Source organism: Pan troglodytes, chromosome 2 (genome assembly GCF_028858775.2).
Source record: "Pan troglodytes isolate AG18354 chromosome 2, NHGRI_mPanTro3-v2.0_pri, whole genome shotgun sequence".
Lineage (NCBI taxonomy): Eukaryota > Metazoa > Chordata > Mammalia > Primates > Hominidae > Pan > Pan troglodytes.
In genome coordinates, this window is record NC_086015.1 from 14,853,249 (window position 1) to 14,880,954 (window position 27,706).

General features: G+C 48.3%; 1 protein-coding gene across 2 annotated transcripts in view; it reads left to right on the forward strand.

The window, feature by feature from the left end:
• The window catches only part of SLC6A11 (solute carrier family 6 member 11), a 124,842-nt gene that overhangs the window by 17,206 nt on the left and 79,930 nt on the right, over positions 1 to 27,706 (forward strand). For both annotated transcript variants that reach the window (XM_001152123.8, XM_054680373.2), the window contains exon 5: positions 10,845 to 10,977. In XM_001152123.8, coding sequence (XP_001152123.4) covers positions 10,845 to 10,977 — 133 coding nt within the window. The remainder of the gene's footprint in view (positions 1 to 10,844; positions 10,978 to 27,706) is intronic.

A 27,706-nucleotide genomic window follows, 5' to 3' on the forward strand; every position in this document is an offset into this window, starting at 1 on the left:
GTCTATTTGCCCTAAGCCATCAATGCCAGGGATGGCTCCTTGCCCAGAACACCTTCCCAGATGGACCAGTTAATGCTTCTGGTGATGATGCCATCCGAATACTATACTGAAAGCCCTTCAGCCGAGGATCAAGGTTCTGCTTGTATGCACGGTTGTTGAAATGCTATTTAAAAGTGCCATGCTGTGGTGTGGTGTGGGGACCTAGAGACCTGGGCTTTGGGGCCAACAGTAAGAATTTAAATCCTGCTGCTTCCACTTGTTAGTCTTGGGCTTGTTGCTTAAATCTCTCTGCAATTCACTGTCTTTGTCTGCAAAATGGGAATAATTGTTGTTATAGCACTACTAGTAGTAACTGGGCTTAATAAATACTGAATAGCTGTGGTCTCCTGTTATTATGAGTTCTTGATCATTACAGTAAACATATTTGTGTATAAAATTAGCCAGACGGGTATTTGTATTTTTCACATTGGATGTCTTACAGTATAGAACAGGAAGCAGCAACTTACTGAACTGCAAGAGTTTTGTCTGAGGTTCTTTCTACATCCTGTTGGGTGCAGTAGAGAAAAGGAAGTCACATTTGGTTACTAAGCACCTACTGTATACCCTGGCCCTGCACAGGGCCCTCTAAGCACATGACCTCATTTAACCCATCCACCCAGGGGATAGATGATGTGGTATCAGTATATGAGTTCTCATCTCACACAGGGGATTCTGAGGGCATGAGAGATTAAGGGACCTGACCAAAGTGCCTCTCATGGTGGGCCAGAGCCTGAGCTGGTCTGAAACCCAGCCATCTGCATCTCTCTGCCGTTCCAGGCTTCTTCCTGTGTGTGAAATGTGGTCAGCTGCCTGCTTTATCCCAGGTGCAGAGTTGGACTGCTGTGTGCTGCCTCTCTGCAGCCCTGTGGACTCAGGCTCTGGAAGTAAGTTTTGTTTTGTTTTGTTTTGTTTTTTTTCAGCAGATGGGGAATATATTTCATAGGTAAAGGGAGGAAGGGATGAAGGAAGAAACTCATGAGAAATGGCTTCACAGAAGCCTTCAGCATCCAGCAACAACAATGTAAGCCCTGTGAGTTGGGTCCTTCCTGGGTTTCAGAAGGTTTCTTTAGGAAGTGGCTTTAGAGTCAGGACCCGTCAGGAGCAGAATAACTCGACCAGGTTGTTTTTAATAAAACAATGAGGAAGTATATAACTCTCCAGGGTCGCACATGCACACCCAAACACACACATCCCTTGCTTGTGCTTTGCGCTCTTCTCACTAAGGGGCAGATGGAAGACATGCAGGATGGGGGAGAAGCACCAGAGCTGGGGCAACCTGACCTTTTCACTTAGGAATTGGGACCCTGAGCAGGTAATGCCGAAGCTCGAGTTTCCTCCTCTGTAGAATGGGTGTAAATAGACAGCACTTAAAGGTGCAGTTGGCATGAAGTGGGCTGTGGACAGTGTGACATTGCTGGTCAGCGGTAGCTCCTCACAATCCATTCCCCTTCCACAGACCTCCCAACCTCACTTCCATTTTAGAGCTGAGGTGGATGAAGTGACATTCCAAAAACAGGTGACCACCTGCGGTCTCCTAGTGGGATGCACCCAGGCTGGGACCAGACCCCCACTCCCCACTCCGAACTCCTTGTGCAGGGCTGCTCCTGATGCTTTCGCGCCTATCCTGGCCACCACCCGTCCGCGACACACAGTGGCTTCTTGCAATCCTTAATGCAGACCACCTCGGAGGGGCCAGGGCACAGGTGGGCCAGCTTTGCCTGAGCTTCCGGCTGCTCCTTGATGCAGATTTGCTTCCCCTCGGGCACATGTGGGGAACCTGTAGGGCAGCCGTGACCTGGGCAGCATTTTTAAGCTGCTTGAGTCCTGGGAGGAGGAGTAATGGGCAGGAATCTGAGGGCCTGGACCCCAGCCGTGGGGTGGGGGAGGCCCTTCCCACCACGTGGGATCCACGTTCTGCGAGAGAGAATGGCTGCGTTATGAACCCGTGATGGATTCTTCACAGCTGCGGCAGTTCCTCCGTCTCTCACCTTTCCCTTATGCACTTTGCCTCCTGACCTGCAGGACCTCTGTTCACTTCTCCCGGTGAGGCCTAAGTTTTGAGGCATTTCCCTGAGTGCCTGCTCCTCTGGAAAGTCCCCACTTTTAGATTCACTCTCCTCCCCACACTCCCTCCTGCCGCCCTCAGTCTCACCCTCCAGCCACAGAGGGGCAGCACAGGCATTAAACTTGGGATCAAGAGACAGGTTCAAGACCAGGCTTTGCCACCTACCGGTTTTGTGATCTCGGACAAGGTAGCTATTTCTGTGGAGCCTGAGTTTCCTCTGAACAATGGTGTACAAGATAACTACACAAAAGCGCCTGACACGTCTTCCCAAGTGTGTGTTCTGCAGGATGTTAGGAAGTATTGCCTTGGAAAAGCAGGAACAGGGTTGGGAGGGGGGAGCCCTTCCTTCTTAACTTTTTAGAAAGTTTATTGTAGTTTACATGCCATAAAGTGCACTCCTTTTAAATGTACAGTTTTGAGTAAATTTACCAGGTGTGAAGCCATCACCACAATACAAGTTTAGAACATTTATATCCTCCAAATAAGAGCTCTCTGCCCATTCACCATTAATCTCCATTCCCACCTCCAAGCAACACTCAGCTATTTTTTTTTATCTCTGTGAATTTGCCTTGTTTAGACATTGCATATAAATGGAACCATACAACTTATGGTCTTTCGTGATTGGCTTCTTTCATGTAGCATAACACTTTTAAGCTTTATCTATGTTGTAGCATGAATCAGTACTTCATTGCTTTTGTAGCTATATAAAATACTGTTGCATGGGTAGACCATATTTTGTGTATCTGTTCATCAGTTGATGGACATTTGGGTTGTTTCTACCTTGGGCTATTACGAATAATGCTGCCATGAACATTTGTGCACATATTTTTGTTTGAACATATGTTTATTCTCTTGGGCTTATATTCAGGAGAGAAATTGCTGAGTTTTGTGTTTAACTTTTTAAGAAAGTGCCAAATTGCTTTCCAAAGTGGCTGAACTATTTTGCATTCCCACCAGTAATATACGAGGGTTCCATTTCTCCACATCTTCACCAACATTTGTTATTGTCTGACTTTTTGATTATAGCTATCCTAGTAGGTGTGAAGTGGTATTTCTTGTGGTTTTAATTTCCATTTCAATGAGGAACACTTCTCAATAAATTTGAGAAACATGGAGTTAGATAAAGCTGTACAAATGTATTTGTTTCAGGACTTCTCAGACCCTTTCGTATTCTACTAAGCATTGAACATCTCTAAGGAAGTCTAGGGTTCAGTATTTTCTCAAATGAGAGCCCAGTGTGACCTGGGAACTCAGGACATTGGAGGATTAGTGTTCTTTGGGAAGCATTAGCCTAGGACAAGGGTCAGCAAACTACTGGCCAAATCCCAGCTGCTGCCTGTTTTTGTAAATAAAGTTTTATTGGAAGAAAGCCACACCCATTCATTTACAAATGACCTGTGGTTGCTTTCACCCTGCAGGAATAGAGAATAGTTGGGACAGAGACAGTATGCCTTGCGAGACTGAAGGAATTTACTCCCTTGCCCTTTACAGAAAAAGCTTGCTGAGCTCTGGCCTGGGAGTCCCTGGTACACAGTGAGGTGCTCACTTGCTTAGCCTGGGTGGCAGGAGGGGCTGGCCCTGGGGTTGGGGTGGGGACCAAGGAAGCACTTGTGAGGCTTAGTGTTATTTGAGCTGGTGCTTGAAGGATGGTTAGAATATAGATAACTGGGGAGAATTGGGAAGGATGTTCCCAGCCGAGGGAATCACAGGAGTGAATTCTGCAATGTGAGGAAGTGCAGGATGTTTGGGGACTGATGGAGACTGGTGTGTGGCCAAAGAGTAGGATTTTGCAGGGACAGAGGGAATTGGAGAGGTAGCTCCAGACCCCTTAGGCCTATGTCGGTCCCTGATTGCACTCCCTGGCTCCCCAGGGTACTGGCTCCACTGACACTCATAATCACACAATTCCCCATCTTTCCCAAGACAGGGCAGTGGTTCTGAGCTCTGCCTCTGACATTGAACAGATATGGCTTCAAGATCTGTCCCCACTTTCTGGGCATGTCACCTGCCTGAGCCACAGTTTCCTTATCTGTAGAGTGGAAATAATAGCTGTCCTCACCTGAGAAGATGCAGAGAAGGTCAGATCAGATTTTACATGTGGCGTGGTGAGCAGGTGAGAAATGCAAGCTGTAACGGTCCTTGTTGATACCCTTATACCCCTAGACCGTAAGTTCCCTGAGGGTGGAACAGCCTGCTTATTCATCACTGTAGCATGGACTGAATGAGTGTGTGATGTAGAGGCCTGAAATTCCTGCAGAGGAGGCCTGGCTGAGTCCCTGGCTTGGTTTAGGGGCCCCTGCCGTGGACTCTGTCGGAGTCCCCCCATAAATGTGGAGAGTGCAGGGGACTGTACTTCTTTCTTCCTGGAGAAGTGAGAGCAGACTCCCCAAGGCAGCGGCCAGCTCCCCTGGCGGGGGCCAGGAAAGCACATTTGTTTTGGTGATGGGCCTTTTTTGGTTTGTGTGCTTGTTGCTTTGGGAGACCAGCAGGGCTATTTATAGCTCAGCCCCTCAGCGCCAGCTTTTAGGGCGGTCTCCAGGGCCCTGGCAGCACTTTCCTCAGTGGCAGGTTAAAGAAAGGTGATCTGTTTGCCGGCTCCGTGCACGACATGAAGATGAGGCCACCCCAGGCTGGGCTGGGACCTATTCCCACATGGCCCTCCTGGGTGCCAGGCTGGAGGGAGTTCTGCTCCAGCTCTGCTCTCTGGGCAAACCAGCCCTTGTGCTGGGAGCCGGAAGCTTCAGGTGGGAGACTGTTTCCTTCTCTCCAGACTCAGCAGCTGTGTGTGAGCTGCCCAGAGGGAACATGTGTGGGATTCCAGCCACTGTCCTTCGACCATCAGGCACAGGAGAAGGCCTGAGTGAGAGACACCCTCCCAACCTTGGGCTCACTTTCTGGTGCAGCAGTGGGGAGTGTCAGCATCAGAAGAACTTGGTTTCAACTCTCAATTTGGGGGCAGGGCATGGTTGGCTCACACTTGTAATCTCAGCACTTTGGGAAGCCAGGATAGGAGGATCACTTGAGGTCAGGAGTTCAAGACCAGCCTGGCCAATATGGTGAAACCCTGTCTTTATTAAAAATACAAAAATTAGCCAGGCTTGGTGGCAGGCACCTGTAGTCCTAGCTACTCAGGAGGCTGAGGCAGGAGAATCACTTGAACCCAGGAGGTGGAGGTTGCAGCGAGCTGAGATTGTACCACTGCACCCCAGCCTGGGCTATAGAGTGAGACTCTGTCTCAAAATATGTATATATATCAATTTGGGCAAGTTGCTTCACCTCCCTGAGCTTCCTCATCCATGAAATGGGTATAATCATGCCCTGGCGGTGGTGTTGCCATGAGGACTGAATGAAGCGAGATGGGGGAGGGTGTCAGGTTGTGCCGAGCACAGTTCTCATCACTGCCATCTCCTCCCAGTTCCGCTCCTTCCTCCAAGTCTCTTAATAAGGAAGGATGTAGTTTCCTTTTGAGCTACCCTCTTGGTTCCCCCACTCCTTCCCTCCTGTCAAGTAGAAAGGACATCTCCATGCCTGGATGGCCTAACACCTCCACCTGTGGATTCTGTCCCTGCCACCATCGTAAGGGCCTTCACTTCTTTTCCTCCTCTCTTATCCCCCATTCCCTCCTGTTTCTGAAATTTCTCCCTCCTTCCATCTCTTTCGGGTGAACTAGCCCAGTTACACCAACCTGACAACAAAACAAATGTGGATCAAACAACCCGTGTACCCTGTGGCCCCTTTAGTTGCCACCACCTCTCCATAACTCATCAGAGCCAAACTTCCTGAAGGAGCCACGTGGCTCATGGTCTCACCTCTTATCTGCCCCCGACCCAGTCTACTCTAAGACCAAACAGTGGCTCCTGACCTCCCCACTCCTGGTCCCAAGTCCTGCAGGCATTGCCCTGTCTCACTAGGCTGGCCTGCAGTGGTTGCAGGTCGGCTACTTGCCTGCTGGAGATGCCCCTCCCTCTGCCTTGAGGATACCCCTCCTTGGGTTGCTCCCCTGACTTTCTGCACACTCCTTCCCGGTTTCTCCAAGGGCTACTCCCTTCCTTTTGCTGCCTTGAGATGTTGGGGTTGTGGGGGCTTGGTCGCAGGCCCCATCTTTCCCCCTTCTTCAGGTCTCCCAGGATACCCCAAAGGCTGAGGGCTCAAGTATGAATCCCCTGTCTGCACGTCTTTTCTGGGTGGCATTCGGAGACCCAGTAGCCTCTGGGCATTGCAGCAACCTGAGTGTCTTGCCAACACCTCCAGATCATCTTATCTGAAAGAATGATTGGCCATGATCTCTTCCTCTATTCCAAGCACCACTTCACTCTTGCTCAGCGAAAGACCCACCCTACCCATCCAAGGATCCATGCCGTGAGCCTGGTGTCAGCCTAGCCCTGGCTCTTCCTGCTGCTGGCTGCCCCAGGCAGTCACCTTGTGCCTCTGCTGCTCTCCAGTCACCTTGTGCCTCTGCTGCTCTCCAGTCACCCATTCCTCTCCAGGACTATTGCCTTCCCTATTGCTTGCTCAAATGGAGGCAGACTCCTCTGCCCCACCCTGACCGTTCATTCTTCCCATGGCAGCTAGAGTGTTCTAAAACACACATCTGATGGGGACTCACCACTGTTGACCACTTCCCTAGGCTTCTGTCATCCACAGAAAGCAGCCACGGCCTCTCAGCAAGGCTCACAGTCTAGCCCCTGCTCCCCATGTGGCTGCCTCCTCACCCTACTTCTCACCCAGCCCTAGCTGCACTCACCTAGCCCACCATGCCCTTCTTTGGCCTCGTGGTGTTCTCCCCAGCCTCCTGGCTTTTGCCTTTGGGGGCCTTTCTCCTGCATATGCCCCCCACTTCTTTGCTAACTTTCCTTCTACCCTTCAGGACCCCCAACCCCACACTCTGATACTGATCTGCACAAGGGTCTCCTGCTATGCCTGGGAGCTTCCCCCACCTTTCTCTGTGCCCACCCTCTCCACATGCTGCTATTTCCTTATCTGTCTTCTCCACTAGACCACGGGCTCTTTAAAGACCCCCAGGCTTAGCTCTGTGTCTGGCACACTGATGACGCTTTCGTAAGTATTGTTTAAATAAATTACTAAATGCGTGAGTGCCATGTTCCGTACAATCCTCTCTCCTAGTACACAGAGACATGTAAGGCAGCTTTGGGGTATGCATTTACCGTAGCTTTAATTTGTTAAGAAGGGAAAGTGGCAGGTGATGTTAGGGTTATGGAGGAATCAAGGCTGAAAGTGTGGGCTCTGGAGCCAGGATCCCTGGGCTCAAATCCAAGCTCTGTTTCTTGCTGAGGATGTGAGTTTGGGCAAGTTACTTCGCCTCTGTGCACCTCAGGTTCACTGTCATTGAAATGGTGATGATAATTGTGCTCATCTCAAGGACTGTGGGGAGGGTTAGATGCATTCATACTTGAAAAGCCATTGAAGGTAGGTATCATTATTCCCATTTTACAGATGAGGAAGCTGAGACTCAGAGAGGTGATGCCGCTTCCCCGAGGTGGAGCAGCTGGTAAGGAGCAGGGCTGGGATTTGAGCAGCTTCTGGGTGGAAAGCTCCAGAAATACTCTACTATGGCCTGAAAAGGGTGCTTCATGAAGAATCTGCTTTAGGTCCTGGCACATAGTAGGTACACACTAAATATTACTTATGTAAATGAATCCCTCTGCAGAGCCCCATCTAGGCTTCAGCATTTCCCGCTCCCTGAACAGTGTTGGGGGAGGTCTGTCTCTGGGTCTTTTTTGGCCAGGGTGTTGGCAGCAAACTCTTCCTTATTCAGACCTTTCTTCTGTCCCAGCATTTCATGGGGGAGGCTCATTAAGAAAGCTTTTTCCCAGGAAGAGCTGTGCCTTCTCCAAGTCTCCGGAGTTGAGTGCCCCAGCCCCCATCCTCTCAAAGGCTGCCCTTGTGGGTTTCAAAACAACCCCACTGCCCTGCAGGCTGAGAATCTGGCCCCTGAGCCCCCTTTCCTTTGGAAACCAAAGGTCTGTTCCTAGTTAAAGTCAGCGTTGGTAAAACCTAAGGAAAATAGTTTGAGGATGTTTTCAAATAGTGTCTGGTGGAACAAAAGAGCAATTCATCCTCCGTAGCTTTTAGTAATCTGCTTCCCATTCTGGGAATTAGATTGTTCAATTAAGCGAGAGGGTGCCGGAGCAGGCTGCATGACTCAAAAGTTTGCAGCATCCACATTGTAGAAGAGAGGGGATCTGAGCCAGTTTGTGCCTGGCGGGCCTGTCCCGCTTTCTCCCTCTGTCCCTAAGTGGGTTCCAGTTTTCAGGTCCCAGGTTCAGAAAACAACTACTTCAACAAGAAGGCACATGTCTGTGTGTGTGTGTGTGTGTGTGTGTGTGTGTGTGTGTATGTGCATGTGTGCATGTGCATACGCGTGCATACACCCCGGCTCAGTAGGGACCTCGTGTGTTCCTCCAGTGACAAGCTAAGCATCTGGAGTGGGCTGGTGCAGAGTACACCTGGGCTGTTTCCGTCAGCAGCAGCCCAGATTCCTTCCAGCTCTGGGTTGTCCCTTATAGTTCACCAGCTGATGGGCATTGGGGATGCTTTTGGTGGCCGTGTGTAAGGCAGGGTAAGCCCACAGGGCTCTTAATCTGGGCAAAGGAGAGCCAGTAGGTACCCTAAAATTCCTGCAGCATTTTGGGAGCCGGTGTGTTTCTCTGGGGGAGAAAGTCCATCCCTTCGGTAACTTCTCAAGGGATCCATGACTTCCTCCCTCAAACCTCTCTCCTCCTTCCCTCCAAAACACAAGTTTAAAAATGATTCAGGTGGCATTTGTAGATCACTCCTTCATTACCAGGAAACTCTACTTCTGTGGTGCTCAAGCCTTACTGTGTATGAGAACTCCTTGGGGAAATCACAAAGTGCAGCTCCCTGGGAGCCACTTTGCAAAGGTTGGGACCCAGTGGGTCTGGTGGGGGTGCAGAAAGTTTTGTATTTCTGGCAGGTGCCCAGGGATCATGCTCTGGGACATGCTATTCTGTTATACTCATAGATTCTCTTAAAGGCCTTATTTAATAAGGCCTGTAGTTTTAAAATGAATTAAAGCCAAAGACTGCTAAGACATAGGAAGCAAATAAAATGACAGTTGTTATTATAATTAAATGGCTGCCTCCTTTCTTTCATAAATAACTTGGACCTTTTTTTGGTCCACCTTATCCTAGTAGAGAGCAAGGGCCATATGATGCTTACCTTTTTTTATCCTAGGCTCTAACATAGTGCCTGGTGCCTAGTAGGTGCTCAGTAAATGTGTATTGTATTTAAGTGGATGTTCCCACTTCTCCTGGCTATGGGTGTGAGAGCTGATTTCCTTTTGAGTAAATCTATGGCTGCACACAGTCTGATTTTGTTTGGGGACCTGCCTGATTTCTCTGGCGGGGCTGGGGCTGGAGGGAGCCTGTAGACGAGTGCTAATTGGTGTCATTGAGTAATTAATGCAGAATCAGGCCCCAAGCGGATTCCCAGGGAGACAGACACTGAGGGTGGCTTTCATGCTTGGTGGGATGGGAGCTCCTTTCTCAAAGGACGTTCACAGAGTGCTGAAGCGACTGGCATGGTCTGATGGGGGTTGGTTTGGCAGCCAGAATGGGGTTCGTGGAACAAGCTTGGAGAGGGGGTTTGTGTTGGTGCCATAGTTCTGCACAATATGGAGCGTGGCGAGTTTGACTTTAAAGGAACACAAACCCCAAGCGTGGGTTCTGAGAGCCAGGCCTGCGTCAACTCTGAAGAACTGGTGGGTTCTGAGGGAAGTGAGCCTAGTGGCATTAGCTTAGCTCACCCGGAGTCCTCCCTGTCCTGTGGCCTGGGCCCTCTGGGAAGCCTCTACACTTTGGCATGATAGTCAAGGCTCCCTGTGTTACTGCCTCTGTTTACCTTTCCTGCTTTTTCCTTCTGATCCCTGCACCCCAGCTTGCTGTTCCCAAAGCACACCATCCTCTACTTCTGGCCATGCTGTTCCTTCCACCTAAAACCATCTCCACTTCCTTCTTCTTCTGACCAAATTCCACTTATCTTTCACAATTTGACTCACATATCACTTCTTCCAGGAAGCTCTCCCTGACCCGCTGTAGCAGTCAGGATAGGTTGCGTTATGCTGCAGTAATAAATGTCCCCAAAGAGCTCAGCAGCTTCAAGCAACAAAGTTTATTTCCTGCTCAGACTATGTCTCTGACACAGTGGCAGGTGGTCACTCAGGAACTCAGGCTTTTCAAGGCTCTGTCTTGACACAGGCTTCCATAATGACAGGAGAGTTAGGGAGAAGAGACGATGGAGAACCATGCCACCAGTTTCTGGAAGCTTCTATCTGAAATGACACCTGTTGGCCAAGCAATGGTCAAAGCAAGTCCAATGGCCCCCCTCAAGTTTGGCAGGGCAGGATGTATGGGCTCCCTTCAGGGAGGAACATAGGATGTTTATGACTGGTAATATGATCTCCTGGGAACTCCAAGGTAGGCTGGGTGCATCCTCCATCGGAGCCCTTTCCACGCTGTTCTTGTACTACATCTGCAGACTTGCCTATCTTTTCCCCCAGAGAGTGAATTCATGATCCAAGGTCCAGAGGGCTGGGTCTTGTTCCTCTTGGAGGCCCCAAGTCCTCCCCAGAGGAGACATTTGGCCCACGGTGGACGTGGGTGAATGAGCACATGGGCCCATCCCTGCTCCTCTGCAGTACTAGCTTTGCTGAAGATGGGCCAGCCCCAGCCCCAGTGACTCTCCACCCTCCCTTCTGCAGGCACCGGGTCCTGGCCATCTCTGACGGGATCGAGCACATCGGGAACCTTCGCTGGGAGCTGGCCTTGTGTCTCTTGGCAGCCTGGACCATCTGTTACTTCTGTATCTGGAAGGGGACCAAGTCTACAGGAAAGGTAAGAGGTCGATCTTCAAGCAGCTAACCGTGGCAGGGGAAGGTACGAGCTCACAGATGACCCAGAGAGTAACAGGGAGTTCATGTTGCAGAGGCCAGCACTTAAGTTGGGAGCGGGGAGGAACACTGGACGAGTGAGCTCTACCCACCCTCACCACTTATTGGCCGCCCACCTCAGGACAGTTCAGTTTTATCTTCTGAGCCTCAGTGTACGCGACTATGAGATAATAAAGCCTTGCCCTGTCTGTCTTATTGAGTTGAGAGTTATACAAGGTAAGGGGGTTAAAGTGCTTTGAAAACTGGGAAATGCTGAACTACTACAAGGGTTCTTTGGTAATGAAGACAGGGTTCTAGGTGTGTGTGAGGGCAGGTGATGCTGGCTGCCTCCACTGACAGACCCCAAGATCTCAGGGGTGTATTTCTCCCTCACCTGGAGTCTGGAGGGAAGAGCAGCTGCTTCATCTTGCAGCCTTGCTGTGCCACCTGTACCATGCAGCCTCCAGGGTTGCTGCCTCACCAGGGAAGAGAAACTGGAGGAGGCTAGCTTTTAACTGCCATGGCCTGGGAGTTACACGTGGCTCTTCCACTCACAGGCTGTTGGCCAGAACCTGAGACACGGCCTCACCTACTGCACAGGGGCTGGGAATTAGAGGGGACCATGGGGACATCTGGGGAGTGAGCATGCTGTGCACTGCAAGGATCAGTACAGAGGTTAGAAACATGCGGCTTGTGGCCAAGTCCAACTCCTGTGTTTACTTTCAAAAGGCGGGGAGGGGAAGAATTCGTTGACAACATTTAGAAATCAGGAGATTTCGTGTGGAAAAAAGAAATCTGATTCTGGCATCCCTTGGAAAGTAAGATTTGGCAACCCTGGACTTGCCTGCCCACACAGTGGCATGTGTTTGAACTGAGCAGCTGCCATCTCCTTCCAGGGGGCTCTGGTTGGCCACAGTCCCCACCATTCCATATCACCCCCAATCCTGTGGCTGAGTATCAATGCCAATGGTTTCCTCATTTTGCTGTTCATCTTTTTCTTACGAAAAAGAGGGAAATGAAGCGTCTCTTATGCCTGGGTTGCACTGACCACATCCCTCCTTGCCGGCCTCCTTCCCATAGGCAGTTGCTCATAAACTCTAAGTTCTTGGCTGGGGCAGCTGCTGGAGATAAAACCTCCAAGGAAACAGGAAGTTAACAACTCTGGGCCCTTTTCCAAAAGATGTTCCCCTCAGCTCCCACAATGGTGGGTAGGATGAAGAAGAAACTGCTAGAAAGTTTGAGGTGGGCGGATCTGCAGGAAGGAAGCCAAGGTGCTCCATGCTACGGGCTATCTGGAAGCTGAGGGTGCACTTAAAACAGCCACACAGATGCAGAGGGACCACAGAAAGTAGAGCAGAGACTCTCATGTTCCTGCAGCCAAGGTGATTTTGCTTATATTTGCTTTTTGTAGTTTGTATCATGAAGACAATAGGATTTTTCTTTTTCCAACTATAAAATTGTGTCATTATTGATCTACTTCTTCAGACTCCACTCACAGTCTCCCATCCTCCTCCTTGCTGCCTCTTCCAGGAAAAAAGCTGGAGGTAATAAGAGCAAGGATTCAAACCCCAGGTCTGTCACTCTCTAGTCATGACCTTGGGCTGTTGCTCAACTTCTCTGAGCCTCACTTTCCTCTTCTGTAAGACAGGATTGATAAGTGAGCTTACCACCACATGGGGTGGTTGTGAGGATGAAATGCAAGGAGAGTTGAGTATGGTCCATGCTCAGCAGAGTGAGTAAGTAATAGTGAATGCTGAGTAAGTGGCAATTTTTAAAAATCTCATTATAAAGATAATTCAAGTCGTTGTTTCTGAGTATTTACTATATACTTAGCATTATTCAATGGGTTTCTAACGATGAGTAAAACACAGCCTCTTCCCTACCCAGACAATATATGAAAGTGCTTTGTGAACTGTGAAGAGAAGGGAGGAAGTTTCATGGTTGGTATTATTACTACTTTTGCTGTGGTTACCACCTCATGGGGGTTGACACAGAGGCCTGTGGGGCTTGGCGGGGTGGTGGCTGTGCATGGGTGCAGGAAAGGTTGCCTGCACAAGGTTTGTGTATGGACATGCTTGGGCTATTCCAGGACCTCATATGGCCTTGAGCTGCAGGCCCCAGGCTGTGGGCTACAGCAGTGCGGTTTCGCTTTAGCCATAAGGAGAAGACTCAGTCCCTTAGTGAGGCCCTTTGCTGCTGACTGGGCGATTAAGTCTGAGCGTTGGAGAATTCTAATGCAGGAACTGAGTTCGAGAAAGGGCAGACAGCTATGATCTTGGAGATTTCACAAGAGGCTTATGGGCAAGGCAAGGGAGTGAACACTTATCCACTGCCTTCCACTCCCTGGCACCTTGCAAGTGCTGCAGATCCTTACAATCTGGGGAGCTGCTGCCTCTACCTTACCAGTGGAGAACCTGGGGCTAAGGGAGGGCGGGCAGCCTGGCCATAGTTGCATAGTGACCCTGCCTCAACACTGACCCCAGGCTACTCCCTCCTTGCCTCTCCCTGGACTCTCGATTAAGATGTAGAAGATTGTGTTGTTTTGAATGGTGTCCTTTCACACATCTTCCCTGAACCTCCTTTTTCTCGTCTCTGGTAGAAGTGGTAGTGATGGCAGTGTGATAATTATCAGTAGTAATGGTTAATATTTATGAGTGGTTCCTTTGTGCTTCACATGCCTGCTCCATTTAGGCTTTGAACAGCCCCATGAGATGGGGGCTATCATTATCTCCATTTTAGAGATGAGGAAACTGAGGCGTGGAGGGATCCAATAATTTGCTCAAGGACCCTCCGGTGGGAAGCAGAAGATTGGGATTAACTTCCAGCATTGGGGACCATGCAGTCCATGTCCTGGATAGGCTACTGTCATACCTGTCATCTGCGATGTGGGGACTATGGCGATTTTCTTAGGGACTGGTTATAAAGAGGTATTTAATGAGATAGCACATAGTAGGTGCTCAATGATGATTGGTTGCAGCTCTTTCTAAACAGTACTTTTAAGGCAAATGCTGAAACCAGATGAGCCAATTAAGTATTTTCCTGAAGACTGGGTTTCTCCTCCATGTGTCCTGTGCCTAAGGCCAGCATTAGTGTCTTGGATGGGATGCGGTTTGCTGGAGCTGTAAGAATCCTTGGAAATGGTTTGGTCTGCCTCTGCCCTTATTTTATGGATGAAGAAACTGAGGCTCAGAGAGTGGAAGAGCCTTGCCCGAGGTCACATAGTGAATAAATGTCAGGCCAGGAGTGAGAGCCTGGTCCCCAGTTTCCCAGCTCGTTATGAATGATGAGGTTCTGTGGGGGCACATCTGGCAGTTTAGAGAAACCCGAAGTCCGTGGATTGATAGGTAAGCCTTTCAGGGGAGGATCTGGCACTTTTGTTCCTGGTTATGACTTGCTTCACTTTGGAGACGAGCCCAGCATCCAAAGGTTTTTTGGAGTTCTGTACAAAAACAGCAAAAAATAAAACATCAGGTCATTTGAAACTTCCCACGTGGGCAGAGGTCACCCCTGCCCCTGGCCTGTGGGACCCTAGCCAGATCCTTTTTCACAAGGCTGTTCGAGTAGGAAGAAACCCATCTCCCAGCTATTGTCCAGCTGCGACTGGCTTTGTGTTCCCTCTTCATCTCTTCCCTGAAGCTCCAGCTTGCTGCCCATACTCAAGCCTCAGCACAAATTTCCATTTATAATAAATGTTCGTTAATTCAAGAAAAAGTCCCCAGACCCTTCCTATCTCCAAGGAATATTAAAACAATATCCCCAACTTTAAGTCAATTTAGTGAGCATTTCACCTGTTCAGGGAGGCAGACACTGTAGACCTGGCCTTTCAGCAGTAGACCTGGCCTGCATCTGCCATGTGGGGACTATGGCAATTTTCTAAGTGAGGATTTGAGATCAGGTCACGAATAAGTTGATCCCAAATGGGGCTATAAGAACACCAGAGGTGAAGTCCCAGAAGCGCTGGCATTAGCATCTCCTTGCCGGGACAACATTCATACATGTTCTTCTCCACAAACCCCCTTGGGCACCTCCCAGTATGCCTCACAACCTTTTGATGCTAGGCATGTGAGATTTTCCCCAACCCCAGGGTCTGATGAGCAATCTGTATGCTCAGAAGCAGCTATTCTGAGCTGGAGGGAGATTCCCTACACCCCAGCTTCAGTAGGTAGCAAGATGCCTGCCACTAACTGTTGCTTAATAGACATTTGTGGAATCAGTGAATTCCCCCTGTGCTTTGGGCTCCTTGGGAGGTGCCGGGGATACACCAGAGAGACACTGGACAGCCTTGTCCCCGCAGAGCATGCGACCTGCTAAGGTGAGGTTCAGACAAGTAAGCAGTTTAACTTTGAGTATTAGCTCCAGCATTAAACAATAAAACTTGGGGATTCTCGTGGCTGAGAATATTAGAATGGCTCCAGAATATTAGAATGTAGCCTGTCAGAGTTGGGAGGCATCTTGGTTTTGAGGACCAAATTTATTTTACAAATAAGGCCCAGGGAGGTTGCAAGATTTGTCCAAAGCTACCCACTTGGAAGGAGCTAAGCTGGAATTCAGACCCAGGCTGCCTTCCTTCAGCCCAGTCTTCATCTGTTCTGTATCTCCAGCTTGGAGTTACTGTGCAGATTGAACACAAATGCATTGATCATAGTTCTGAGCTCACAGTAGGTGCTCATTAAGCAGTTTATCTCCCCGTTCCAGTAAAATAGCTGCAGTTGTAGTTCTTCATAGATATTTTCCCTCACTCTAGACACTATTGGAAATTTCAGAAATCTCCTATGGAAAAAAAAGCCTTTCTCAATTGTATATTAAGTCCTGAGAAAACATAGGATTCTAAAGTGCTTGCTTTCTTCAGGAGGAAACTTCCAGACAGTATCTTCTGGATGATACAAAGTTTCACTTTGGATAATTGGAATGGGGATAATTGAAATTAAGTGACCAGAAAGTAGAGACGTCTTTGTGATTTTCCTATGTCATTGTTTTTTTTCATCAACTGAATCCATCTTGCCCATCCCTGTCACCAGCTCCTTCTCCTGGTCTCCTGGGCCTGAAACCACTCAGCCATGTTGGATACCTCTCATCCAATTATTGACCAAGTCTATTTTTGTTTAAAAAGAAAAACACCAAAAACATCCTGTCCTCTCCATTTTTGTTTCCCACGCACATATTCAAGAAACATTGAACCTTCAGTAGCTCCCTAGCACTTCCAGAATGAAAATGAAAATTGCCCTTAGAATTTCCCATTTGTACAAACATTGCAGACATGCAGAATGATACAACTGAAATGCTTTATATTCTATGAAACAACAATTTCACATAAATTCAAAATTGTAAATTCTATCTTAGGCCAAAGAATGTACAGCAATATTAGGGTTTTGTGATATTTTTCTAGTATCTCTGTGCATACTTGTTGAAGCCAAAAAAAAAAAAAACGAAAACGAAAAAAAACCCTTTTCATTACTGTGTGTCCTTCTCTTGTGGTTTTGGTAAGCCTTAATCCAATCCAGGGATTGGCCAACTGTGGTTTTAGGGCCAAATCCAGTCTGCTGCTTGCTTTTGTAAATAAAGTTTTAATGGAACACAGCCACATCCATTCACCCATATATTATCCCTGGATGTTTTTGTGCTTCTACGGAAGCAATGTGGAGTCATTGCAGTAGAGACTATGTGACCCATAAAACCTAATATATCTGTGACCTGGTCCTTTATAGAAAAAATTTGTGGACTGATGGTCTAATTTATTAAAATAATTTATGCAAACAAATTCTCACTTGACAAGAAGCTAATAAGTAAATTGCTATCACCCAAGGTATGAGCTATTTCAAATATTAAAAAGCAACATGATGGTTTTCAGTAGAGAGCTTTTCTAAAGGATCCTTAAAAATTTCACTCCAGCCTTCCAGTCCCAAATGGGATATTTCCCATGTCCACATGTTCACTTGCTAGAGAGGTTGCTCATTTGCTCGCTCATTCATTCACTCACCCAGCAAGTGTTTACTGTGTACCTGCTACGCCAGGCACCAGGCTGGGGATTCTTTTCAATGGCGAGTGAACCAGACCATGGGGCTTACCATGGGGTAGAAAGATGGAAAATAAACAAGCAACATAAGTATAGTGAGAGGGAGCACAGGGCTGGGAGAGGGAAGCATTGAGGGCAGGTAACCTCCTCAGAGAGGTCAGGGATGGCCTCTGTGATGGGAAGGATGGGATGGGGCCAGCAAGTGGCACATGTGAAGTCTCAAGTGGGAAGGACTTGGTGAACTCGTGCGGCAAAGTAAAGGCAGTGATTGAGAAAGATGGTGGCATGAGATCAGAAGGGAAGCGGCGGGGGTCAGGCGTCATCGAATTTTTTCTAAGAGTGTTGGAGAACCACTACAGGTTTTCCAGCAGGGATAGCACGGTCTATTTTCATCCCTGCAAGCTGGCTGTGGCTGCTTGTTGTGAATGGACTGGTGGAGAGTGGTGGGGCTGTGGCAGGGAGCCCTGTTAGCATAGGACCAGGGAGGAGGTGGCAGGAGAATGGAGAGAGCTGGTCAGATCAGAGACACCTCTCAGGGTTTCATCCTTGTTCTGCAGGGCCTGGTTCCATATAAGATTTTGAGACCTTGCTGTCCTTTGCCTTTTGAACAGGGGTGGTTGACCCAGCCTTTGGCCTGGACACTGCCCTCTGCAGACAGCCACCCCTGCCCAGCGGACAGTCAGAGTGTCCCCCCACGCTGCCCCTACACCCTCCCCAGCTGGCTCCTGTTCCTTGCTCTCCCTACTGCCTGGTTCCTTCTTCTGTCCTTCTCTTGGTGGATGATTTATGGATTTTTCCCCCTCATTTCCTGGTCTCCAAGAGCAGTGGCTGGGAGGGGAGGGTGCTGCAGCAACAATTCTGGTCCCTTCCCCGCCTCCTCCTATTGCCACTTTAAAGGAAGCTGCAGGATTAGCTGGGATTTTAAGAAGAATCATGCCTTTTCACTGCTTTGGGGCTCTGTTTTTATTCTTTTCAAAGCTCTAGGACACCGAGGCAAGGAAAAAAAAAAAAACCACACACACAGACAGACAGACACACTCACACAGAAACAGCTGCAAAGAGCCTTGAATTGATTTTTTTCTTTCCCTTCCTTCATTCACCCACAAGTAGAGGAATTGGAGGTGGCACAGGACTCTTAAGCAGATCGTGTTGTCTGGAGGATGGTCATTGCAAGGCCAAGGCCTGAGTGGCACCTTCTTCCCTCCAGGCCCTGCTCCAAGCCCTTAACTCATTCAGTGCTCATAACAACCCTATGCAGAAGGTGCGAATATCGTCCCCATTTCACAGATGAGAAAACAAATGTGCATGGTGCGTAAGCCTTAAGATCATGGGGGGATGCTGTCAGAGCCCATCAGGGTCGGGGAGGAGCTGGGAGGGGCCCTTGGCCACTGGGCAGGGGACAGTTTTTGCAGGTGAGGGCACCTGCTGCTTACCGTGGGGTAAGCCAGCAGGTCTTGGATCTGCAGATGGAGGCATTTCTCAGAGGGGCTGCAGGAGGCTCCTCTCCTCCCCCACTGCCACCAAGGTGGGCTGGAGCACCAGCGGGGAGAGCCATCAGGAGCCCCACACAGAAAACTTATTCTACAGGAGCACCCTATAAAGTGTTTAATGGCTCAATGAGGCATAAAGCAGGAGTAGAGGGGGACTGGGGAAATAAAAGGAAGGGATGTGTGAAAGAGCAGAGGACAGGCCCAGGAAAGGAACTGGGCAGCGCTGTCTCTGGGCCCTCAAGTGGCCTTTGTTGCAGTCTCAAGCAAGAGGAGAGCTGCCTTGGTGGCAGGACTCTCCCAGCGGCCAGGGCCGATGTCTGCATTCAGAGAGGAAACTAGAACGTTCATGAGATGCATGCAGAATGCCTGGGCGGCCAAACAGGAGAGCCCCTGCCCTGGGGCCCTGAACCCAAGTACACCGAAGCCGCCATGCCGTTGGGAGCACTTCTCACACCACTGTGGTTTGGGGAGAGCAGTAGATTGTGACTTTAAGTCAAAGGAGTTCAGCATCTTGATTCAGCCCTTTCTCTGGCCTTGAATGACAGGGCTTCACCTTTAGCGGGAACCCTGGCAGCAAGGAAGCTTGGAAAGGAGGGAAGTTTTGCGACTTGGTAATACCGTCTTTATTAAAGCACAAAGGCCCCCCAAAGTCCCAGTGATTGCTGGGTGGGAGGGGGTTCTGTGGCTGGTGGCCTGGAGAAGGCCAGGAGTCCCAGTGGCGGGGGCTGGCAGTGGTGCTGCAGTTAACCCTTCCAAGCCCCTCCTGGCGCTTGGCGCCTGTGCAGCACTGTCCCCATGCACATGGGTCTCCCTGGGAAACGGGAAGCCACCCTCCTGTTTGGCAGGCACCAAGTAATCAAAGTGGCTTTGCTCTCAGTGCAGGATGAGGCACGGTGCTTTGGAAAACTAAGCCAGAAACGAGTGGGGAATTTATTTTGTATCTACTGAATATTAGCTCTGTGCTAGGTGCTATGGGGAACGGTAAAAGAATGATTAGCTCTCAGGAACTGGGGAAATAAGATAAGATGAAGCACAGATGGTGGCCAAGGGGAGTGGAATGAGCAGGAGCTGGGAGTCAGGAGCCCTGCCCCGCCACTTGCCAACTGTGTGAGTTAGCGTGGGCCATCCAGGGCTGCTTCACCTCTCTGGGCCTCAGTTTCCCCTTCTGTCAGGGTTAAAGCATGACACGTGCAGTGGCAGTGGAGTGTTGTTACTTGTGAAAGAACAAGCCCAGGCTGGGATGATTGAGTCGGGTGAGCCTGGCAGCCAGGGTGGGCTGCAGTGGAGAAAGGTACCCCGAGGCCAGCATGTCTGGGCAGCTCCAGGCAGGGGGACCTGTGAGCTGCCTTGGACAGATGTGGCAGGAACAGTGATGAGCAAAAGCTCAAAGGGGCATTTGAGGTAGCAGAGAGAGATGACATGAGCCTGGGACTGGATGGCTAAGCCGCAGCTGGCATGCTGCAGGGGCACCCCCGCTTGCTGTCACCTGCGGGCAATGGCCCACTCACCCCAGTGCAGTCGGGATTGATGTGGAGCTGGGTCCCCTTCCAGAGAACCTGCCAAGGCCACCCCTCCCCTCCATCCCTGTTGCCACCCATGTCAGTTGGCATCCAAGCAGTGACGCAAAACCAGTAGGAGATATAGAGGAAGAGCTCGAGTGGAGGAATTGGTGACTGTGGGGACAGGCCATCAGAAGGGGCAGGCTGGGACTCTCTACACAGCTGAAGCTGCTATTCACAGGCAGAACTTCTTCGTCATTGGGGAAGTCTCAGCTCTGCTCTATAGGCCTTTCATGTGAGTGACTGAGGCCCACCCCGGTTATCCTGCATAATCTCCTGGACATAAAGTCACCTGACCATGGATGTGGATCACATCTATGAAATACCTTCACGGCAACACCTTGATTCATGTTTGATGGATGACTGAGGACCGTAGCCTTAGCCACCTTGCACGCGACAGAGCCAGCACAGCACCTTCATGCAGGCATGCCCTGCCTCACACCTGGATGGTAGCACCAGTGGGCCACCCTACTGTGCACCCTGCCAGGGCCCTGGCTTTCTTGTGTACCGTGGTCAGACTCAGCTTCCTTCTGTACGGCTTTCATTGTGTAGCTCTCCCCTCAGAACCCGCCAGTAACTCCCCATCACCTGTGGCACTGACACTGATTTTTAAAAATTGTCCAAACAATATTTTTAACAAGCTATTTCTAAGCAAAGGAATAGTCTCGCTCACGTCTGTAATCCCAACACTTTGGGAGGCTGAGGCAGGCGGATCACCTGAGGTTAGGAGTTCAAGACCAGCCTAGCCAACATGGCGAAACCCCGTCTCTATTAAAAATACAAAAAATTAGCCAGGCATGGTGGTGCATGCCTGTAGTCCCAGCTACTTGGGAGGCTGAGGCAGGAGAACCACTTGAACCTAGGAGGCAGAGGTTGCAGTGAGCCGAGATCGCACCACTGCACTCCAGCCTGGGCAACAAGAGTGAAACTCCATCTCAATAAATAAATAAATAAATAAATAAATAAATAAATAAATAAATAAATAAATAAAAAGACAGAATAGTCTCCTCCAATCCCACCACCATACATTCTCTCATTGTTTATGTGTTGCCCTCTAATCCTTAACGTGTGTAATCAGAGCTAACACTGCTGGAGGCTTGGCCACAGGCAGGCGTTGTGCTAAGCACCATGCAACATCCTCTCTGTTAATTTTCCCAGCAGCCTTCCAGGGTCTCATGCGGTTATCCCCCTCCCGCCTTTTATAAGGCAGAGAGAGACTAAGGAAGCCATTCGAGGTCTCAGAGACAGTAAGTAATAGAGCCAAGACGCGGATGCAGATCTGTCTGGTTCCAGAGTCCTTGCCTTAATATCACTCCTGAGTCCAGCATTCAAGGTCCTTCTCTGTTTCAGTCCAGTCTTCCTACCTCCTGTAGTGTAGACTTAGTATATTTATAACTTTACTGTATGTTTATACACATGTTTGTCCCATTGTAAAATAAGCTCCCGAAGGACAGAGTGCCTGGTGCTGAACCAGGTGCCTAAATAAAAAAAGGTGAATAGGTGAATAGATGGATGGGTGCGTGAGTAGATGTATGGATGGGTGAATGGGTGGGTAAGTCGATGGATGGGTGGGTGAGTAGATGGATGGGTGGATGGGTGGGCAAGTAGGCGGGTAGGTAGATAGGTAGGGAATTGGGAGATGGGTAGGGGGGCAGTGAATAGCTATGTGGATGGATAGACAGAAGGCTAATCAGCAAATTCAGTCCTCTAACTTTACTAATGAGGCTGTGATATGCTTGAGAACACACAGGTGACAATTAGCTAAGTAAAATATCTCCTGCTGATACAAGCATCCTGTGGAGTAGATACTAATCACCCCATTTTACAGATGTGAAAAACTGAGGCTCTAAAGGTTTAAGTAATGGGCTTGAGATCAATTTTTAGTGGCAGAACTATGATAATGAATCCAGAGCAACTTTCTGCCTCTAGAATACTGTACAGACCCAGATTCTCCATCCCTTACTTCTTCATCCCTTTTGTTTCTGCCACACCCTGCTGTCTTCTACTCCTGCAGGAAGCCTTCCCTGACTTCTCCCACCCTCATCCTTCTTGGCTGTCTCCTCACTCCTGCCATAGCTCTTATCAGCAGCAGCATCCAGCTGAGCATCCCTGTTTGCCTCTTGTGTCTCTGTCAAGCTTGTGGGTCCAGGGAGATTTCTTACTCCATAAGACAAATATTAAGGCTGTCCTGTGTACCATGTCCTGTGCCAGGCACTGCAGGTATCAACTCTAAACAAGATTACAGGCTGGAGTGTGAGTCAGACTAGTAAACAGACAGTTACAAAATCTCCCTGTGGTAAAGATAAACGTGACCCTGGGGAGCCAGTGGCATTAAGCTGAGGGGTGAAATGTGGATAGTTGTTAATTTCCCGGAAGCAGGAGAAATAGGGGATTCCAGGGAAAAGAAACCATGTATACAATGACCAGAAAGCTAACCTCCTTCCCTTTTCCCTCTTTCCTCTCTTCGGTTTTCCTTCCTATTTGCCTATGTTGATTGGGAACCCATTGCATGCCAGGGACTCTTAGAGCGTGTATTTTTTTATTCCTAGTGTGAGCCGCATGGGATGTGCTATGAGTGGTCACTTGTTGATTGATTCCATCAGCCAGCAAGTCTGTGATGCCTGTCATGTGCTAGGACCCATTTGATTGATTGGGGTGAAAATGCTAGCATTTCGTGGCAGTCACTCAACCAATTGCTCTTCTCCCTCACCCCTGGAGGTGGCTAAGGGAAGAGCAGAGGGAAAACTTCTCTTGGGTAAGAGGAGTGACAATCGAGAAAGGATTGATAGAAATTGTGTGTGATTCTGAGTGTGCAACTCTAGGTGTGAAACCCTTGTCTGATAACCAGGAGCAAATGGAGGGAGACTGCAGGTTGAGATGGAAGCAGGGAAATGATGGGAAGAGCAAGTCCCAAAAGCAGTGCAGTCAGACAGACCCAGGTCCTTCCTGCTGAGCTGAGGCACATCGTTTGCAGAGCACCTGCCACATGCTGGACTTTGGCCTGGGCCCTCCACTTTCATGATTTAACTTAACCTTCACAACAGACTGTCAGGCGAGTGTTGGCAAATCCACTTTACAAATGAAGATATTGAGGCCCAGAGAGGTAAGTGATGTGCACAGGGTCACACAGCTGGTGGAGGAGTCAGGATTTAAACCCAGGTCTACCAAGGTAGAACCCAAAACTGGTGCGTTTCCCCCTGGTACCCACAGAGTCCTCAACAAGCATTGGCCCTCCCTCCTTGCCTTGGCAAACATTCACCCACCCACCAGACCAAGTGCTTATGATGTGCCGGGTACCCGTGGTGGGCTGGGTAATTTGAAAATGGATGGGTGGAAGAGAGCAGAGCCCATGGGCTCCACCACCTCTGGAACCAGGCAGGCCCCGGTCTGAATGGTTGCTCTGTTTCCACGGTGACGTTGGGCACAGGCCTTCTTTTCCTCTGAGCTGTTTCCTCAGCTTTACCTGGGGGCACTGAGAAACCCCCACCTCACGGGTTGTTATAAGGCTCAAGTGAGGCGATGTGTGGAAATACTCCCCCATGCTTGCATACAGGGAACACCCCAATGTTAGTCTCATCATTATTGCTTGCAGTTTTTACAAATCCATGCTCCAACTTCAAAGTGCTCTCTATTTAATGGGGAATTAAGATTGGATTCATTCACCTGAAGATAATCAACATGATTCTGGAGTAAGTGTTGTCAAATCCTGGCACAGTCTGTGTTGGTACCGAGTTTGGATAAGGAGGTTATAGTGGCCTGGGGTGGTCTGGAAAGGCCTCCTGGAAGAGGTGTGATTTCAGCATCACTTTGAGCAAGGGGAGGGGCTAGAACTGGACCTCACATTGGAGGAGTGGTGTGGAAAGGGAGAGCCAAGGATGGCTATAGGGGTTGGGAAGCCATAGGCTGGGCCAGACTTCAGAGTAGGGGAAGCATAATTATCAGAGGAAGGTCCCATGGGCAGTGGGGAGCCATTGATGTTCCTGAGTAGGGGGTGTGTTTTGGGAAAGTGGAGGTGGCACCAACAGGCCTCACATTGTGCTCTGTGCTGGGTAGCAGCTGTCTTCTTTCCTGTTTGACAACCCCTGATGTGTAATGAACTAGAACCCCCAGTGAGAACATTGGAGCAGACGATAATTCACTCGGCTGAAGCCAGAGAAGAGCCTTATCCTGAATCACAATTAAGTTGTGTCATAATTGTGATTGGCTCAGTATATTGATAATAATAGTACCAACACCCAGGAAACAAATGCTTACTCTATGCCAGCCTTGGTGCCAGGGCTTTTACAAGCCACTCACAGACCCTGCACCCCTTGTTTGTGACAAGGATTTTGTAACATGGCTTTTGTCACCCTGAAACGCAACTCATAAATAATCTGCCTGACAGATAAGTTCAAGAAAATTGATATGATGCCCTAGCTATATTATAAAGGAAAAGCAAAAAGAGAGCAAATTATAAATAAAACAGCATGTATTTCAATATGTAAATGCTCGAGCACGCAAGAAAACATAATGAAGTAGTCAGGTGCTGGCACCAGCTTGTAAGAAATACATATGGATGTGAGACAAGAGAGCCGATGTACCACTGAATATTGTCTATACTTTTTCTCCATGTTTTACATTTTTAAATAAGAACTAGCCACATATGTTATTATAGAATCACCACGAATGCAATAGCTGGAATAGTGACTAATAAAAGGGTGGTTGTGTCAATCACTCACATTCCACGGACAGTACAGCCATTAGTGACATGATTTTCTGAAATGATGAACAATGCTTGGTAAAGTACTGAATTAAAGAGACAGCCTTTCCTCAATTTACATGGTAATTGCATTTCTGGAAAATTCAGTCTATATTAAAATGAGGTTAAAAAAATCTTCGAGGATATATGTAAAACAGAGTTAGCTTCTCACTCGAATAATTATAAACAGCTCCTCCCCACCCCACAGGAAGTGGAACATGCAGAAATCTTGAGAAGCAGGAGAGTTTTTTGCTGTGTGAGGATGGTCCCCCACACTGTAGGATTCCCAGCATCTCTAGTTATTGGCCATCAAATGCATCACCTCCATCTTTATGATGACTCGAAATGCCTCTACATGTCTCCAGGTTGCCCCTTAGAGGATGTACTGCTCTTGTTGCAATCACTAACTTATGTTATGTCATTTAATCTTCACAATAATTCTTTGAAGTAGGTATTTTTGTTTCCACTTTGTAGGTGGGCACACTGAGGCTTAGCGAGGTACAGTAACCTGCTCAAGGTCACAGAGCTGGGACTGGAAGCCCCTCTGTTTTTCTGTCTCACTATGGCATTTAATACTGAGTTATTGTTTTACGGAGCTATGTGCCTTCAAATTAATTCAACATGCACTTATTAAACACCTACTGGGTTTTAGGTATTCTGGTAAGTCAAGGAGACATAAAGGCAAATATCTAAGACTTGGTCCTGTGCAGCATGTGGGATTGTCCAGAGAGAGAGAGAGAACATGGCTCTGGAAAGGAATGGAACAAGTTCTTTATGCCCAGAATGGGCAGCCCTCGAGGGTATATGAAGAGAAACAGGCTGGATTGGTAGGTAGAGATCAGCTTATGAAGGGATTGTAGACAAGCCTAGTAAGAAATTGAGAGCAATGGAGAGGCACCAAAAGGCTTAAAGCCAGGGGATTCTATGACCAAGCTTTATAAAAAGGCCACCATAAAATGTGGCATGTGGAATGAATAGGAGGGGGCTGAGACCAGAACACATGCCATTAAGTAGTTTGGGTAGGAGATAGTGACAACTTTGAGGTGGAGAGGGAGGAAGAATTTGTGAAATAAGCAAGAGTATGAGTCAGCCCTCTGTGACCCAATGTAGAGGGTAAAGGAGACACAGCAGCCCAAGATGAAGCCCAGCTTTCTGGCTTGAGTGTCCAGTGCTCAGTGGTGCTGGTAGGCAAAATGGAGAAATATGGTAGGAGGCAGTGTTTTGGCTGGAGTTGAGGGAGACCATTCTTTGGGGACCCATTAATGTCTGTGACTCTGCAAGTAGATCCATTAATGTCTGTGACTCTGCAATGTCTGTGACTCTGCAAGTAGAGATGTTTGGGTAGCAGACAGGTATGTCTGAGCTCAGGTGAGAGATGTGTGCAGTGGAATCGTTAGCATGTATGTTAGGATTTCTTTTCCTGGAGCCTGTGGATGTTTCAAGGTATCCATGAGCTCCTTGGAATTGTATAAAAATTCTGAGATTGTGTGATATGTACTTTTTTCTAGGGTGAGGGTCTGTAGATATCGTCTTATTTTTAAGGGACCTGTGTTTTCCCAAAATGAGAAACCTCTAATATGCCATATTTTGTCTAATCTAAGTTACATCATTATTTTATGTACCAGAAGGTACATAATGCTTTCAATTAAGAACATTTACCAGAAGTATAAACACTTCCAATTAATCTACTATCCACTGCTTTAACATTATTCCTGTGTGACACATGGAATAGTCACACCAGACTCTACTGTTGCTTTGAAGTTTCTTCCAAAGGAATTGGCAGATTCTTCTGACCTCAGGTGTGTTTTCTGGGGTATTTTTTGGCAATCAGTTTGTGTGTATTGTGGTAACAGAATGTAACATAGCTTCATTTACTTGGGGATATCTTCTTTTCTTGGATCCATAAAGTAATTGGCTGTTTCTTTGCAAGAAAATATGGAAGTGTGATCATCTCACCAATGATTTCTATTTTCTTTACAGTATCAAAATTTATCCCTATTTCTGTGCCTTTCTACAGAGACATAGTGTAATCTTTTTAAAAGACATTCTAAATCTCACACAGCAATTGACTAAATTAATTTAAAATATTTTATCCAACAAAACCCTTAGCTCAGCTATAGTGATGAAATAGGAACAGCTATACCCTTGGTCCCTTCCATTCTGGCAGTGGAAACTACATTGCAGCTGCCATGTGGGAGCCATCCTGATTTCAGAGATAATAAGGTGAACCATTTTTAAAACATATTTCTTAGAATTGATGGAATTGAAGCTCTGAGAAAAAGTGGGACAGCCAGGAAGAGAATGCAAGAGAGAAGAGCACAGGAGTGAAGATGGGACTTGGGGGACACCAACATGTAAGGGGCTGAGAGGAAGAGGAAGCTGAAGGGTTCCCTGAGAAGAAGGGAAAATCCAGGCTAATGAGGCTTCAAGGCGGGAGAAGGAGGGCGAGGGTTGTAAGATGTGTGCTGGGCTGGGCATGTCCATTGGAACTGGCCATACTGGGTAACAGCAGCTTCCATGGCGTGCTGGAACTTCCGGGAAGTGGAGCCAGCTTATGCATTCCTCCCTGTCAAAGGGCTTATCCTTGAAGAGGGGGAAGCAGGGAGGCTGAAATCAAAGAAGACACATGGAGGTTGTAGCTTGGATGACACCATTATCTAAAAGGGGGACACAGAAGGAGGAACAGATTTGGAGGAGACAGTAATAATTTTGGTGTTGAGTATGTAGAATTGTAGGTCTTCATAGGAAATCCAGGTAGACATATACATAAGAGGGTTGAAAATATGGGTCTTAAATTCAAGAGATACCACTGTGTGAGGAGGATTAAAGAGCATCAGTACCTTGGTGGCTCCTAAACCCATAGGAATAGGAAAGAAAACCCAGGAGAGTGTTTA